This window comes from Corythoichthys intestinalis, chromosome 13 (assembly GCF_030265065.1).
Source record: "Corythoichthys intestinalis isolate RoL2023-P3 chromosome 13, ASM3026506v1, whole genome shotgun sequence".
Taxonomy (NCBI): domain Eukaryota; kingdom Metazoa; phylum Chordata; class Actinopteri; order Syngnathiformes; family Syngnathidae; genus Corythoichthys; species Corythoichthys intestinalis.
This window is the reverse complement of record NC_080407.1, coordinates 52,054,225-52,066,000: the sequence shown is the minus strand read 5'-3', so window position 1 is coordinate 52,066,000 and position 11,776 is coordinate 52,054,225. Positions and strand designations below refer to the sequence as shown.

Here is an 11,776-nt window from a genome sequence, read left to right as displayed (position 1 = left end):
CTCCTCCGTCTCTATTGGCTAAGAGGACAACAGCACACTCCAAGCGTTATGATCCCTTCTGGCTTACCATAGCGTATATTTTCTCTTCCAGGCTGTGCATGAAATCATCAAAACAAACATCCTATTTTAGTCCAGTGTGCAATATGGCATTGTTTGTCTTCACCCTCGCAGTCTTAGCTAGCTAGCAGACACGTGCTTTTTTTAATGCCTGGGTAATTTGCCCTTATTTAGGAATCAATTGATCACAAAAGACAAGGTGCTCTAAAAAGAGCAGCAAGGCCGAGACCCAAAAGTGGTATTTGCCATGTGGCAAAATGGATTTTGCCATGTGACATTTTTTTTGGTAAATGGGAAAATGGATTTTGGTTTTGTCGTTTTTTTTTTTTTTGTGGGGGCGGGTACGTGGCATTTGTTGGAGGTATATGGCAGTTCTGAAGGCCATGCACATCCATGCCATTGACAATTATGCACGTCCAAATTTTCCATTCATTTTAAATGGCAGAAAAACGTGTGGCTGTGATTTTTTGACCATACACTTAGCATTACAGCGCATTGACATTCAACTGACAACCAAGTCAGGCTATGCCGTTGACAGCTATGCACATCCAAATTTTTCCAAAATTCAAATCCATTTTGCCAAACACCCAAAAAAAATGCCATATGGCAAAATATTTTTGCCCACTTGGCAAAAAAAAAAACGCCACATGGCAAAATCGTGGTTGCCACATGCAAAAAAAAATGCCACATGGCAAAATCCATTTTGCCACATGCCCCCAAAAAATAAATACATGGTAAAAAAAATGGCACAAGCCAAAATCCATTTTGCCACATGGCAAAAAAAAAAAAAAATGCCACATGGCATAAAAATGCCACATGGGAAAATCCATTTGGCCACATGCAAAAAAAATAAATAAAAAAAAACATTAATAATAATCACCACATGGCAAAAAAATAAATAAAAATGGCACATGGCAAAATCCATTTTGCTACATGGCAAAAAATGGCACATGGCAAAATTCTTTTTGCCACATTGCAAAATAAATACCATATGGTAAAACCAATTTTGCCACATGGCAAAAAAATGCCACTCTTCAAAATCCATTGTGCCACATGCCCCAAAAAAATACCACATGGCAAAAATGGCATATGGCAAAATCCATTTTGCCACATGGCAAAAAAAAAGTCACATGGCAAAATCCTTTTTGCGATATGGCAAAAAAAAGCCACATGGCAAAAAAAAAAGCCACTTGGCAAAATCCTTTTTGGCACATGGCAAAAAAAATGCCACTTGGCAAAATCCTTTTTGCCACATGGCAAAAAAATGCCACATGGCAAAATTAACTTTGCCACATGGCAAAAAAAATCCACATGGCAAAATCCTTTTTGCCACATGCCCAAAAAAACATGCGACAGGGCAAAAAAAAAAGCCACATGACAAAATCTATTTTACCACATGGCAAAAAAAAAAAAAATGCCACATGGCATAAAAATGCCACATGGGAAAATCCATTTGGCCACATGCAAAAAAATTAAATAAAAAAAACATTAATAATAATTACCACATGGCAAAAATAAAAATAAAAATGGCACATGGCAAAATCCGTTTTGCTACATGGCAAAAAAATGGCACATGGCAAAATTCTTTTTGTCACATTGCAAAATAAATACCATATGGTAAAACCAATTTTGCCACATGGCAAAAAAATGCCACTCTGCAAAATCCATTGTGCCACATGCCCAAAAAAATACCACATGGCAAAAATAGCACATGGCAAAATCCATTTTGCCACATGGCAAAAAAAAGTCACATGGCAAAGTCCTTTTTGCCACATGGCAAAAAAATGCCACATGGCAAAAAAAAAAAAAAAAAGCCACTTGGCAAAATCCTTTTTGGCACATGGCAAAAAAAAAAACAAAAAAAAAAACATGGCAAAATCAATTTTGCCACATGGCAAAAAAAATGCCACTTGGCAAAATCCTTTTTGCCACATGGCAAAAAAATGCCACATGGCAAAATTAATTTTGCCACATGGCAAAAAAAATCCACATGGCAAAATCCTTTTTGCCACATGCCCAAAAAAAATGCGACAGGGCAAAAAAAAAAGCCACATGACAAAATCTATTTTACCACATGGCAAATACCATTTTTGGTTCTCGCCGTCTCTCAAAAAGAGTCTTCCAATTCCAATCTTTCAGTAGCTCAAAGCACAGAAACGGCATGATTTGATATTAAATGGCTCCACATTCCGTTTAAGAGATGCCAAGACTGGACTGACTGTGCCATATCTCATTCCATCCAACCCAATCAAACGAGGCCTGTCCCATTTTAGACACCCGTTCATCGCGCTGAAACATTAGCAGTTCAGACTTAAAGTAACAAACTGGTAAAACAGATGATATGTGTTTTTTAAAAATGGCAGACACGCAAACCCTTGTCTAAACTCTCAAGTTCCTGATTATGTCACATGATTGGAAAGAAGCCACGTGACAACAGGAAACAATGCTGGGTGTTACACTGAGCAACAGCATTCCACTCTGTCTTAGTCCTCAGGTGAGTCACGGGTTCAACGCATTGGACATTGATCGGGCGGGACTTTTCCAGTGTCACTCCGCCGAGGAAAGCCATAAGATCGTCTCAGTAAGTGCAAACGTATCTGAACTTTTTTGTGTCTGTGATTATTTCTTACTAGAACAAACAAAATTGTACTAATTTAGCTAAACATTGCAGAGTGAGGGATGGGAAACAAAAAAGTAGTGCGGACATGTCAAGGGTTTTGAACAAAAGAGAGCACATAACTGCGTGAGGCGGAGTTCGCGTTTAGAAACAGAGAAATGATTTTTGGTTGTGCCCTAGAAATGGCCTCTCCATGTGGCAGTCAGGCTCAAAAGCAGTTGGAGTGTCCCTTGTGCAAGGAAGTGTTGAACGACCCTGTGACCACGCCTTGTGGACACAACTTCTGCCAGGCCTGCCTCCAACACCTGTGGGGCAAGAGCGAGGCTTGCCGATGCCCCGCCTGCGACAAGGCCTTCGCCAGCCGGCCTGAAATCAGCGTCAACTCTGCCTTCAAGGAGCTGGCCGACACCTTCAAAAGGATGAGCCTCGGTCCGCCGTCCTCGCCCTCGCCTCTGGACGGCGAGGTGGCGTGCGACGTGTGCGCCGCAGCCTCCCTGCGGGTAAGCGCCCTCAAGTCCTGCCTTGTGTGTCTCACCTCCTACTGCGACGCCCACCTGGAGGCGCACCGCAGCGTGGCCACTTTGATGGCGCACAGGCTGATAGCGCCGGCCGCCAACCTGCGGGAGCGTCTGTGCGGAAGACACGAGAAGCTCCTGGAGATGTTCTGTCGGGACGAACAGCAGTGCGTGTGCCGCTTCTGCACCGAGAGTCAGCACAACGGTCACAGCGTCGTTTCAGTTGCCGAAGAGAGCGAAGACAGAAAGGTAACTCTTGAGTTGTCTCTGACTGTTCGTGGTCATGTTTATGGAGAAACCAAACAGTCCTTCAAACTTAAAGATCACTTGATAGAACATATGAACCACCATCAAACAGAACAAAACAATAAAAGAAAATAATTATAAGTTAAAAGCTAGTTTAAAACAGGTACGGATGGGTTTAAGGGGGCAGCAACGAAGAAGGCTCTGTCCCCGCCAAGTTTGGTGTGTTCTTTGTTGGGGCGGTGCGAGGATGTTTCCATTAGAAGAGCGTAGGTGACGGGAGGGGGTGTGGGGACAGGTGGACAGGTGTGAGGTAGGGAGGGACCAAGTTATTGAGTGCTTTGTAAGTGAGAAGGATGATTTTGAACTAAATTCTGTGTGAAATAGGAAGCCAGTGCAGTTTGTGGAGGACGGGGGCAATGTGGTTCCTGCAGGGGGTCCGGGTGAGAAGGTGTGCAGCAGAGTTTTGGATATATTGTAGTTCATTGATGAGTTTGGATGGAGAACCGAAAAGAATGCTGTTACATTCGTCAAGTCTGGTGGTCATGAAGGCATGGATGAGGGTTTCAGCAGCAGAGAAGGTGAAGGAGGGGCGAAGACGGGCTATGTTCTTGAGGTGGAAGAAGCCAGTTCTGGTGATGTGGTTGACGTGCTGGTCAAATCTTAGTTTATTATCAAAAATGATACCTAGGTTGCGGTAATGTGTTGAGAGAGGCAGGGTGCAGTTGTTGATGGTGAGGGAAAATTGACCGTCTATGATGTGAGCTGCAGGGTCGATGATAATTATGTCTGATTTGTTACTCTTGAGTTGAAGAACGGATGATCTGACCAAGGGGGAGGGTGTAGAGAATGAAGAGGAGGGGACCAAGAACTGAACCTTGGGGGACACCTTGTGGTAGGGGAACAGGAGGCTCAATGTAAGATGGCTCTAAGCAACCGCCTAGCTTGCCTGTACTATTTCCTCAATGAATTTGTTTCAGGTCCAAATGAAGATGACGCAAGTCGACTTTGATCAAAAAATCCAGGAGCGACAGAACAAATTGGAGGAATTCCAAAATGCTCTTAAGCTAAGCACGGTCTGTCCTTATCTCTGTTCGTTGAAAATGTTCCTGACCAGCATTGAGGTGGTGTCACATTGTACTTCTTGTCCAGATAAGTGCTACACAGGAGAGGACAAAGAACGAGCAACTCTTCGACCGTCTGATCGCTTTGGTCGAGGAAAGTCGAGCATCGGTTGACGGCGAGATCGAACGGAGTCGGAGGGCGGCAGAGCTCAGGGCGGAGGGGCTAACTGATGAACTGAGGCGAGAGATTGCCGAGCTTCAATCGAGGAATACGGAATTGTCTGAGCTGTTAGACACGGACGATCCTCTTCACCTCCTCCAGGTGCGATTGCGGTGTTGTTGTGAGCCACAGTTGGGCAAATAAGAATTTAGTCAACCACTAATTGTGCAATTTCTCCCACTTGAAAATATTAGAGAGGCCTGTAATTGACAGACTTTAAACTCCCTCCACCGATTTTCTATGGGGTTGAGATCTGGAGACTGGCTAGGCCACTCCAGGACCTTGAAATGCTTCTTAGGAAGCCACTCCTTTGTTGCCCTGGCTGTGTGTTTGGGATCATTGTCATGCTGAAAGACCCAGCCACGTCTCATCTTCAGTGCCCTTAGTGATGGAAGGAGATTTTCACTCAAAATCTCTCGATACATGGCCCCATTCATTCTTTCCTTTACACAGATCAGTCGTCCTTGTCCCTTGTCAGAAAAACAGCCTCAAAGCATGATGTTTCCACCCCCATGCTTCACAGTGGGTATGGTGTTCTTCGGATGCAATTCAGTATTCTTTCTCCTCCAAACACGAGAACCTGTGTTTCTATTAAAAAGTTCTATTTTGGTTTCATCTGACCATAACACATTCTCCCAGTCCTCTTCTGGATCATCCAAATGCTCTCTAGCGAACCGCAGACGGGCCTGGACATGTACTGGCTTCAGCAGGGGGACACGTCTGGCAGTGCAGGATTTGAGTCCCTGGCGGCGTGTTGTGTTACTGATAGTAGCCTTTGTTACTGTGGTCCCAGCTCTCTGTAGGTCATTCACTAGGTCCCCCCGTGTGGTTCTGGGATTTTTGCTCACCGTTCTTGTTATCATTTTGACGCCACGGGGTGAGATCTTCCATGGAGCCCCAGATCGAGGGAAATTATCAGTGGTCTTGCATGTCTTCCATTTTCTAATAATTGCTCCCACAGTTGATTTCTTTACACCAAGTGTTTTACCTATTGCAGATTCAGTCTTCCCAGCCTGGTGCAGGTCTACAATTTTGTCTCTGGTGTCCTTGGACAGCTCTTTGGTCTTGGCCATAGTGGAGTTTGGAGTGTGACTGACTGAGGTTGTGGACAGGTGTCTTTTTTACCGATGAGTTCAAACAGGTGCCATTAATACAGGTGACGAGTGGAGCCTCGTTAGAAGTTAGACCTCTTTGACAGCCAGCAATCTTGCTTGTTTGTAGGTGACCAAATACTTATTTTCCACTCTAATTTGGAAATAAATTATTTAAAAATCAAACGATGTGATTTTCTGTTTTTTTCCCCCCACATTCTGTCTCTCATGGTTAAGATTTACCCATGTTGACAATTACAGGCCTCTCTAATCTTTTCAAGTAGGAGAACTTGCACAATTGGTGGTTGACTAAATACTTATTTGCCCCACTGTACATGCAATCTGGTCAATGACATCTCTGTATTCACGCGAAACAGAGGTTCCCCTCGCTGACTTCGCCTCCCCCCACTAGAGAGTGGTCAGAAATCAGAATACACACAGAGCACTGCGCCGGGACACCAAGGAAGGCGCTGTCCCAGCTGGTCGCTGCCCTGACGAGTGAGTTGGAGCGCCTGAAGACGGACGGTGAGTTGCCCCCTCGAGGTTTTGGTCTGAGGAGCCGAGCTCATCGACATCTACTTCACGTCCTCAGAGATTAAGCGCGTGCAGAGTTACGCAGGTAAAGCCTAAATCACCATTCTTAGTCCACGCTTGTTGGGGATTAAGGATGTTTTTGTTTCCAAAGTGGACGTGGAGCTGGATCCGGAAACCGCCCATCCTAACATTAGTCTGTCGGATGACGGGAAGACGGTGGGCCGCGCCGAGCAGCTGCGTGTCGTACCGGACAACCCTCGGCGCTTCGACCCGGTCATCTGCGTTTTGGCTAAGAGGGGCTTCTTATCCGGGAGGTTCTATTTCCAGGTCTCCGTACCATCCGACCCGCACGGACACTTGCCCGGCCGCACTTTTCTCGTTCTTCATTTCTGGCCCTCCCATCAGGTGGAAGTCGGAAGCAAAACCTTCTGGGACGTGGGTGTGGTCAACGAGTCGGCAAACAGGAAGGGTCAGATCACCTCCAAACCCGAGAACGGCTTCTGGACGATGCGTCTGAGGGGCGGCGACGAGTACCGCGCTCTGGACTCGCCGTCGGTCCTTCTCAGCTTCGACACGAAACCGCAAACGGTCGGCGTGTTCGCCGACTACGAGGAGGGAACCGTGTCTTTCTTTGACGTGGATGCCAGATCTCACATTTACACCTTCGCGGGATGCATGTTCTCAGAGAGGGTTTTCCCATTTTTTAGCCCCGGAGTTTGCGACGAGGGGAGAAACACCGAGCCTCTGATTATCTCGACATTAAACAAGCTAACGCCAGCAACTCGTACTAGCGACGCCTCGAGTAAAAATGATCGTAAAAACGATGTGAATTTTTTTTAAATGCCCTTTCACGTAATAAAAAGATGAAATGTGAAATGTCTTTCATTATTTCTAACAGGAAACGAAGGAAAATACTTTCCATTAGCTTGCTAGCAAAAGATCATCTTCACACTACTAAAATTTGATGAACACATTCAATCATTAAGGCAACACTAAATAACTTTTCAACCCTTTTATAATATTTTCATGACATTTGTGATGATATGTCACTTGACAACGAGTTGAATGACACCTCTTTTATATCTTGTGGGGGTCTCGCTTTCACTGGCACTAACTTTGAGAAGGGTGGCAGGAACCCTGCCACACACAAAAAAAAACTACAAATGTGTTGACTGCTATACGGCATACATCATTTCCCCCTTTCCCTAATTCATTATAAAGACTGAAGTCGATGCTAACGCTTTCGTGAGAATTCTGCAAAGATGGCAGAGCAACAAAAGAGAAAAAAAAGTTTTGTCTGAGGAGGAAAAAAAGGGCGGCTAACAGGATATACAGAATAAACATTGGCCCGGCTTTCACTCACTGGCGTAACCACCCTTCGTTTGGAGGGGTTAGCCACCCAAAGCCACACGGTTGCCAACCGTCATATGCTAAAGTTTGTCCTTAGAGAAAAAAAAAATCCATTGTTTAAAAAAAATAAATGTAAGCAGTTACAATGTTACTCATTACTCGAGTTTTCTTTTCACCACATACTTTTTTACTTCAGTACATTTTTTGGATGAATGCTTTTACTTGAGTAATATTTTGAAGTAACGCTACTCTTACTTGAGTCAAATTTTTGGCTACTCTACCCACCTCTGGTCTTCCTTAAGGCAAAACACTACCGCTTTTGGCCACCGGCGTCGCTAAAATCGACTAAAACTGAAAAGTTACTAAGTGTTGCTTTAAGTCAAAATGTAACTATGAACTCTTTCAGTTCCATTGAAGATAGACTATGAGGTAGATTTGTGTCTTGAATATTCAATCCAAAAAAAAGTTGCTTCTATCAAAAAAAATGTGTTTGAACGCAATAATAAATTTAAAAAAATAATAATAAAAAAAAATGCATTTGAAAACTATTTTCCTTTGTTTTTTGTTTTTGTTTTTTTTAAATTAAAGTTTTTTTTAGATTGTTTTTTTTTTTTTTTTTTTTTTGAGTGAAACAGCTTTTTTGGTTGAAGTAATATTTTGTGTTTGGGGCACTTTTTGGCAAGGACATTTGTGTATTTCTTATCAGGGCCGGCCCAGCCTATACGCAGACTACGCAGCTGCTTAAGGCCCCTGACCACTAGGGGGCCCCCCAATCTGGCAATTGTTTAATTTATATTCTATTTTGTTTACTACAGTTTGCTGTATTTGACTTTTGATACTTGATTACAAGCTTAAAAAAAATAAAAGTTCTTCCTTGACATCTTTCTTTCCTGTTTTAGAAAATGTTTGGCGCTATCTACTGTAAGTACTGACAATTATTTGGGGTGAGAAGTTGGAAGTATGCAGTGCAACAAAATCTGATTAATATACAAAATATGGACGTATGGGTTGGATTGCAAGTATGGGTTTCACAGTACACTGGTGGGCCAAAAATATGGGCCCCTTTGCATTATTTTGCTTAGGGCCCCCAAATGGCCTGGGCCGACCCCATTTCTTATTCAATAAAAAAAAAAAAAAAAAAAGTTGCTTCAGACAAACAAAAACATTTTCAAAGAAAAATCACTTAAATCAAAAAAAAGAAAATTTTCAATCATAGAAAAAAAGTTTTTGAACGTATTTTGGGTTTTAATGATTTAGATGCAAATCTCCTATCCATAATATGGCCAAAACACAAAAAGGATTGCTTGAATCAAACAAAACATTTTGAAATGATTGAAATTTTGCTTTTCTGAATGAAGTGATGCTTTGGATTGGCAGGCTGAAAAAAAATGGGCGCAGTTGCGGTTAGCATCCACAGGAGGGAACCAGTTCCTGCAACGTCTCTTGTAACAAAACGAAGGAAAGAACGAAGGAAAGGAAGAAACAGCCTCACCCCATGATGGCGGCCACCATAGACAGCAATTCCGTGCAGGCGGCCAAGAAAAAGCACCTCGGTATCCCCGAAGCGGTCTTTGTGGTACGTGAACGCTGGACCGTCTTGCCCGTGTCGTGTCCGGAGATGATTTTTGGTTCCGGTGTGCCGTTTTCACCCGCTCGAGAGCCTCCATGCTAACACAAAGCTAACTTGCTAATGTGCACTATGCAAGCCGAACCTTTCCAGTCAGGGGGTTCGAAACTTTCCAATTTTTTTATGGCGAATATATCCTAAAAAATAAACACTATGCTGGTTTTAGTTCATTAAATACAACTATATATTTACTCTTCCATTTGAAATGGTAATGATGAAATAAAAAGTTAGCTCGCCTAATTAATGGAGTCGTTGCAGGAGGACGTGGACTCGTTCATGAAGCTGCCCGGCAATGAGAAAGCGGACTCGGCTCTGAGGAAGCTGGACGAGCAATACCAGAAGTACAAATACATGGAAGTCAACCTGTTGCAGAAGAAGCTCAGGTAGCTCGAAAGCGGAAAGCATCCGTTCAGCCCAGGTGTGATCGGTGCTCTTCTCTGCTGGCTTTCAGGTTGAGGAACCAGATCCCGCAGATTAAACAGACGCTGGAAATCCTGCGACACATGCAGAAGAAGAAAGTGCGTTTTGCGTGCTAAAATTGCCATAAATGTGGGGCTCAAATCAGAATGAGTTTGACACCCCTCTGGTGGGAGGGAGTATATTAGCCGGAGGAAGAGCAATATTCGGATACAGCATTTCAATACCGATACTTCTTTGACTCACTTTTTTTCTTGTCCCGGCCACCAGGATACCACAGAACCGATGGAGACGCACTTCATGTTGGCCGATAACGTTTACTGCAAGGCTTCAGTCCCGCCCACTGACAAAGTTTGTCTCTGGCTCGGCGTAAGTCACTCCTAAAAGAACCTAAAAGACTCATCCGGTCCTCAACTAATCACAGTCCGCTTCCCCACTGTTGAAGGCGAACGTCATGTTGGAGTACGACATCGACGACGCCCGGGCCCTGCTGGAAAAGAACCTGGGCACCGCCGCGCGGAACCTGGAGACGCTAGAGGAGGATCTGGATTTCTTACGAGACCAGTTCACCACCACCGAAGTCAGTATCCTTCTACATGCGTTCGGTCGTTTGTCACATCTGTTCGCGGTTGGCCTTTGACCCCGAAAACCTCAGATATGGCACGGGTCTACAACTGGGACGTGAAGAGAAGGAGCAGAGAGAACCTCCTCAAATCAGAAGACAAGTCTTAATCTGGAGAAGACAATTTATGCCTCTTTTTTTTTTTTCTGGACTATTTATTTGTCTGTTACTTCTCCTTGAAAACACAGAGCCATCCGATTTGGGATCGGAGAGAACGGACATCGAATTAAAGATTCCCGACACGTGCAGTGTTCATTTCGTGAAATCTGTGTTCATTGAATAACTTGACGGAATAAGTATAGATACTGTGCAGCTAATGAGAGACAGCAAGAACCAAAAACTGTATTTGCCATGTGTCATTTTTTTTGCCACCTGGCTAAAAGTATTTTGCCGAGTGGCATTTTTTTTTCGCTGTGTGGCACTTTTTTGGGGCATCTGGCAAAATGGATTTTGCCATGTGGCTTTTTTTTTTTTTTTTTGGCCATGTGGCAAAAAGGATTCTACCATGTGCCTTTTTTGGGGGGGGCATGTGGCAAAATGGATTTTTCCACGTGGCTTTTTTTTGCCATGTGACTTTTTTTCCCACTGTGTGGCACTTTTTTGGGGCATGTGGCAAAATGGCTTTTGATATGTGGCATTTTTTTTGGCATGCGGCAAAATTGATTTTGCCATGTGGCATTTTTTTTTGCCCCCTGGCTAAAAGTATTTTGCCAAGTGGCATTTTTTTTCGCTGTGTGGCACTTGTTTGGGGCATGTGGCTAAATGGATTTTTCCATGTGCCATTTTTTGGGGGGCATGTGGCAAAATGGATTTAACCATGTGCCTTTTTTTTTGGGCATGTGGCAAAATGGATTTTTCCACGTGCCATTTTTTTTTTCACTGTGTGGCACTTTTTTGGGGCATGTGGCAAAATGGATTTTGATATGTGGCTTTTTTTTGGCATGCGGCAAAATTGATTTTGCCATGTGGCATTTTTTTGCGTGTGGCAAAATGAATTTTTACGTGGCATTTTTTTTGCCATATGGCAAAAAGGATTTTGCCATGTGCCATTTTTTGGAGGGTGTGTGGTTAAATAGATTTTTCCATGTGCCATTTTTTTGCCATGTGGCAAAAAGGATTTTACCATGTGCCATTTTTTTTGGGGGGGGGGCATGTGGCAAACTGGATTTTTCCATGTGGCATTTTTTTGCCGCCTGGCAAAAAATTTTGGCATGTGGCAAAAAGGATTTTGACATGTGGCATTTTTTCTGGTATGTAGCAAAATGAATTTGAATTTTGAAAAATTTGGAAGTACGTAGCCGTCAATGGCATAGCCTGACTTGTCAATGCGTTGTTATGCTAAGTGTATGGTCAAAAATCACAGCCACATGTTTTTCTGCCATTTAAAATGAATAGAAAATTTGGACGTGCATAGCAGTC

At 43.5% G+C, this 11,776-nt stretch overlaps 2 protein-coding genes across 2 annotated transcripts; both read left to right on the top strand.

Annotated features, from left to right (window-relative positions):
* Positions 1-2,516: 2,516 nt before the first annotated feature.
* Positions 2,517-8,384, top strand: LOC130928225 (E3 ubiquitin-protein ligase TRIM39-like). The gene is made up of 8 exons (XM_057854592.1): positions 2,517-2,638; positions 2,855-3,438; positions 4,413-4,508; positions 4,585-4,818; positions 6,185-6,332; positions 6,400-6,426; positions 6,493-6,668; positions 6,747-8,384. The coding sequence occupies exons 2-8, from the start codon at positions 2,857-2,859 to the stop codon at positions 7,179-7,181; spliced, it is 1,698 nt and encodes a 565-aa protein (XP_057710575.1). The 5' UTR covers positions 2,517-2,638; positions 2,855-2,856; the 3' UTR covers positions 7,182-8,384.
* Positions 8,385-9,099: 715 nt separating this feature from the next.
* On the top strand, positions 9,100-10,612 carry vbp1 (von Hippel-Lindau binding protein 1). The gene is made up of 6 exons (XM_057854612.1): positions 9,100-9,267; positions 9,577-9,701; positions 9,770-9,836; positions 10,006-10,104; positions 10,181-10,319; positions 10,391-10,612. Exons 1-6 carry the CDS (start codon positions 9,187-9,189, stop codon positions 10,465-10,467), a joined length of 588 nt encoding a protein of 195 aa, XP_057710595.1. The 5' UTR covers positions 9,100-9,186; the 3' UTR covers positions 10,468-10,612.
* The last annotated feature ends 1,164 nt before the right edge of the window (positions 10,613-11,776 follow it).

What these genes read in the sequence shown, in the direction of transcription:
- LOC130928225 (XM_057854592.1), top strand. Translation starts at nt 2,857, where the DNA reads ATGGCCTCTCCATGTGGCAGTCAGGCTCAAAAGCAGTTGGAGTGTCCC. An exon ending in ATGCTCTTAAGCTAAGCACG is followed by an intron (nt 4,509 to 4,584) that starts GTCTGTCCTTAT and finishes CTTCTTGTCCAG; the next exon opens with ATAAGTGCTACACAGGAGAG. An exon ending in GCGCGTGCAGAGTTACGCAG is followed by an intron (nt 6,427 to 6,492) that starts GTAAAGCCTAAA and finishes TTGTTTCCAAAG; the next exon opens with TGGACGTGGAGCTGGATCCG.
- vbp1 (XM_057854612.1), top strand. Translation starts at nt 9,187, where the DNA reads ATGATGGCGGCCACCATAGACAGCAATTCCGTGCAGGCGGCCAAGAAA. An exon ending in AAGTTTGTCTCTGGCTCGGC is followed by an intron (nt 10,105 to 10,180) that starts GTAAGTCACTCC and finishes CCACTGTTGAAG; the next exon opens with GCGAACGTCATGTTGGAGTA. An exon ending in GTTCACCACCACCGAAGTCA is followed by an intron (nt 10,320 to 10,390) that starts GTATCCTTCTAC and finishes CGAAAACCTCAG; the next exon opens with ATATGGCACGGGTCTACAAC.